The sequence below is a fragment of the Gavialis gangeticus genome, unplaced genomic scaffold, assembly GCF_001723915.1.
Source record: "Gavialis gangeticus isolate Ggan-Ray unplaced genomic scaffold, GavGan_comp1, whole genome shotgun sequence".
In the NCBI taxonomy this organism is placed as follows: domain Eukaryota; kingdom Metazoa; phylum Chordata; order Crocodylia; family Gavialidae; genus Gavialis; species Gavialis gangeticus.
This window is the reverse complement of record NW_017729033.1, coordinates 44,665,225-44,670,100: the sequence shown is the minus strand read 5'-3', so window position 1 is coordinate 44,670,100 and position 4,876 is coordinate 44,665,225. Positions and strand designations below refer to the sequence as shown.

Below are 4,876 nucleotides of genomic sequence, written 5' to 3'. Positions count from 1 at the left end.
TTCAAGAAGTATGTGGAGAAACTTGAGAGAGTCCAGAGTAGAGCCATGCGCGTGATCAGGGGTCAGGAAAACAGACCTTACAATGTCAGGCTGAGCACCATGGGACTCTTTAGCCTGGAAAAGCACAGGCTCGGGGTGATCTGATGGCCACCTATAAGCTTATCAGGGGAGACCACCGGTACCTGGGGGAATGCTTGTTCACCAGACCTTATGACTAGGTCGAACGGTCATAAACTACTACAAGACTTTCAGGCTGGATATAATGAAGAATTTCTTTACTGTCCGAGCCCCCAAGGTCTGGAACAGCCTGCCATTGGAGGTGGTTCAAGCACCTACATTGAACAGTTTCAGGAGCAAATTGGACGCTTATCTTGCTGGGATCCTATGACCCCAGCTGACTTCCTGCCCTTTGGGCTGGGGGCTGGACTTGATGATCTTCCAAGGTTCCTTCCAGCCCTAATGTATTTGAAATTTCATAGATTTCATAGAACCCTATTTGATATACTAATTTGCTTGCGACTTCTGTCCTAAAATAACAATTAACTAGTTTTTGTGTTTTGTTCAGAGTTGTTCACAAATGCATGTGTTCTTTGGCAACTGACAGAAACATATGAAATATGTTATTAATATAAATAGGTACTTTTGGGTGGCAAGCAGTATGCCAAATGCATGTGACATTTTTGAAAGTAAAGATTACTCATTTTGGACAAAAATAAGTATTTCCAAGACCACAAGTGTCTTATAAAATTGTATAGGAAATAAGTAGTCTTTAACGTAACACATTGGAAGAAATCTGTTTTGTATAATGAAAAGTTGATTTCATCTTATTTTATCACCTTTAATTTAGGTGGCACATTTGGAACGAACAGGGCATTACCTAACAGTGAAAGACAACCAAGTGGTGCAGTTGCATCCTTCCACTGTTCTTGACCACAAACCTGAATGGGTGCTTTATAATGAATTTGTCCTTACGACAAAGAACTATATCCGGACATGTACAGACATCAAGCCAGAATGGTGAGCAAAAAGATTTATGCTTAAGGATTCTTTTTTTAAATAGGGAGTTTTGAGGGAATGTACTTCCTTAATATTTCTCTCCTTCCTCTGAGGGGTCTACTGTAAGATGCTTTGGGAGATGGGTGTGATATGATTGTACTTGCAACCAGTTGAGTTTCCCTGACCTGTACTGAAAGGTCCCATTTAAGTAAATGTGAAACAAAAGGAAAACATGCTCTTAATCATTTTTTCAGAGGCACAGTGTCTGGGTGGTGGGAGAGCTGGAGGATGAGGGAATGGCAAGGCTTACCTGCTGTAGCACCCTGCACACTGAAGGCAGCAGCTCCCACTGCTGCTGTAGTAGTATTGGCTCTGGTGGCAGTAGGCCCGTGGTATGGGCTACTTGGGAGTTGCTTCTGGTGCCCCATTTGCTCCCCTACCACACAAGATATACTGTTGAGCACAGGGCTGCTTCTGCTATGGCAAAGACTCAATTGAAGGGGTGGGAGGGATTCTGGTGCCTGGCTGGACCCTGACCCTCTCCTCCTGCCAGTTAGTGTTGCTTCTTTATCTGTTTATTTGATTATGTTTTAAATGTTGACTTACTTGAACCCTTTTTTAAGGACTGAGTAAGAAGAATCAGTGTTACCTCAACCTTGAGGGGACATCCTCCACTTCACTGAAGTAAATGACAAGTTTGTCATAGACAAGCATTGACTTCTCTGGGGTCAAGATTTTACCCGTGAAAAGCAAAATAATAGTTATTTTGATTTAAAATTCTAGTGTCTTGATGATGCACTTGCTTTTAGCTGCTGCTTTGGTAGCAACCAGAGGCTAGTTTCCTGTTTTTAATATATGACTTCAGTGTCAGGGGCTACTACAAGCTATTTCATTTATTTTTTTTAATCAAGTAGCTTCTTATGTTTTGTCACTTTGTTGCACCCATAAAGTTTCTTGTACTTGGAGTGTTTTGGAATGTTGGCTGCAGAAGATCACTAACTTTTTTTAGAATGCTTATCTACTATTGTCAAGAAGTAAATCATTGAGCATAATGCAACATTTAGTAGATTTTAAAACAAATAGTGTAATTCAGTTCTGTCTCAAGGTTTTTTTCTAGGGACATTTTTCTGGTTTGTTTAAATATTTCCTAGGCACGTAGTCAATCAAAGTTTGATTGTCTATTAAATGGAAATTGAAAATCAGGTATCGTGTTCCTCTGGCACGTGATGGGACTGAAGTCTTTGATAGTTCAGAACAGCTGTACGCTCTAGGGAGTCGTCTTAATCTTTGAAAGGACTACTGCCAGTCCAGACACATTTTCATAACTTTTTCTGCTGCTTGTATAAGGTTTTAGACAGTTCTATGCTAAACCACTTATCCCTGTGAAATTTCAAAATGACCCTTTTATGGCTTGATTTGGGATTCACAACATGGGATATGTACATTTCCAGGCAGTATTAAAGATTGTGTATCTTTAATTATTTGATATAGTTGCTAATTGGGCAGAGTTGCTACAGGCTGTATGATCAGAGCTGTGTATTAATGACATTCTTTTCTTTTCTGGCAGGTTGGTGAAAATTGCCCCTCAATATTATGACATGAGCAATTTCCCACAGTGTGAAGCAAAGAGACAGTTGGACCGCATCATTGCCAAACTTCAGTCCAAGGAATACTCGCAGTACTGAATTTATGCTTTGAACTGAAGTTACTCAGAGGACAGCTTTAAAGGATGAATTAACTCAAAGTTCAAGTTGTGCTCTTCACTTCGGTTCAATAATGGCCTTTATTTGAAAGCTTTTTATTTTTTCTTTACAGTAAATATTCCATTCTGATTTCATAAATTAAACATTTATGCCTCCCTTTTGTGTTGACACTGTAGCTCATACTGGAAAAGCTGATCAATGTTTTGCAGTTTATTGAAAGTAGTTCTATCTATAACAATGTTATAAGCATTTCTTTAGAAATGGTTGAAAATGCTTCTAAAATGTGATTATCGACCATGGTATGCATGATCGTTGTAATTGTTGACATTCCTTTTAGAAGTTGTGAAATGTTACAACTTGTGCTTATGTAGACACAATCTTCAGCCTCAGTACAGAAGTACTGACTTCAATAAAGTCTATTTATACTAACTTTGTGCCCTAGTACATCAGTATTTCTGTTTTTAGCCAATTGTGAAGAAACAGTCTTAACTTAAACTGGTTATTTTGTTGATATTGCATTAGTCTGTTGGTTTTTAGATCATTGCAGTTCTGCGTCACATCACAGACAGTAGTGATAAACTAAGTAGCATGTGCAGCATGAATTCTCATGCCTGATTCATTAAATTGCTTGCTTTATAAATTGAAATGCTATGTGAACTGTTTACAGTTTCAACAGAGCACATCCCCTGAACATGTTCTTTGATATTTTCTTGGTCAGTACTATAATAATAAGAATCCACCCTGTCAAGTTTCTGGGCATTTATACACATATATTTGTGTGCTCTGACACGCTGGAAATCCAGCACATCCATATGTGAGCTGATGCACCTGGCGCTGCATAACATACATTTGTATAAACAGTGAAATGCACATCAGCACTGAGAAAATGGCAGTGGTGTGCTTTAGAACTAAAACACCTTCTAGGCATTTTAGTTCAAAAGCACCTGACCATCATTTTCTCAGTGCTGACATGCATCTTGCCATTTTATACAAATGCATGCACTGAAGCACCAGGCACTTTTAAAAGCACCCAGTGCTGCAGCGCAAACATGTACAAATGCCCTCTGTGACCAGCTGGAAGTTACCCTTCTGGGCACTGTTCAGATACAGTTCTAAGTAGATGGCACAACTCTGTTAAGAATGGAAAGTTCATATGAATTTGGTTTCGGCATAAATAACAGTAAGTGTAATGTAGGACTAACAAGTTGCATTACCCCCTGTCAGCCCCACTAATGTAACCTGGGGGCATGACACTGATTCTCAGTGAAATAAAACTTGAATACATTTTCAGAATGGAGATACTGGGATTTGTTAGTCCCAGGTGAAATTATCAAATATTTTATAAGTTTTAAGACTTCCTTACCCTCAAATATACAATAGTCCTTTCTTCATAGAAGAGTTGCTGTACTTCTAAGAGTCTCAGTTCTGTACCTGAATTGCCTATAATGAATCTGGATCCTTTTCATTCACACCTCAAGGCTAAGATCTAAATCCATCTTGACTGGAGAGCAAAAAAACTAAGATAGTTCTTCTTACTCATTAGGCTGTTTCCTCTCAGAATGACTGATCTTGAGCACTACTTTTTAGGATGCTTTTAAGTTGTAGCACTTGACTACAAAAATACATGGGAGCCAATATATGAAGATTCCTTTCTCCTTTTCCACTACAAACTGTGTTCATTTTTCTTAAGGAAGGAGTTATATAGGGCCAATGAAAACAGCATGGCAAAAGGTGAACCTGATGCAAAATTGTCCAAGGTTTTTGAGTGGATGCAGTAACATGATGAAATCATGACTTGTAATGATCTCTGCTTAAACTGACTTGCTTCTTGCTTGTTAATCTGTGAAATCTTACTCCCTTTGGTGGACTCTACTGCCCCCTGTCAGATGATTTTAATTACAAGCATAGGAAATTCAGGCAGGGAAGCAGACTGTTTAGAGTAAATTTAAGATGAATATACAATGTTAGTCCAGTTTGCAATCTTAATACTAAAATGTACACTAGTACTTAATATTTGCAAATAAGTTTAAAAATAAATCAAATCACTACACACTTATCACTAGTCAGACTGGAACTCTGCCCTAAGTAAAATCAGTTTGTAGGGCCACCAGTTACATTTGCTTAGTGCTCACCTTTGCAGTGGAAAAGGTACTGAGGTCACATTCTCTATTCATCTT

General features: G+C 38.6%; 1 protein-coding gene across 1 annotated transcript in view; it reads left to right on the top strand.

Moving 5' to 3' along the window:
• DHX15 (DEAH-box helicase 15) overlaps window positions 1-3,129 on the top strand; it is a 133,204-nt gene extending 130,075 nt beyond the window's left edge. The window contains exons 13-14 of the mRNA XM_019525825.1: window positions 848-1,017; window positions 2,564-3,129. Of these exons, the coding sequence (XP_019381370.1) occupies window positions 848-1,017; window positions 2,564-2,681 (288 nt within the window). The 3' untranslated portion in view covers window positions 2,682-3,129. The remainder of the gene's footprint in view (window positions 1-847; window positions 1,018-2,563) is intronic.
• The last annotated feature ends 1,747 nt before the right edge of the window (window positions 3,130-4,876 follow it).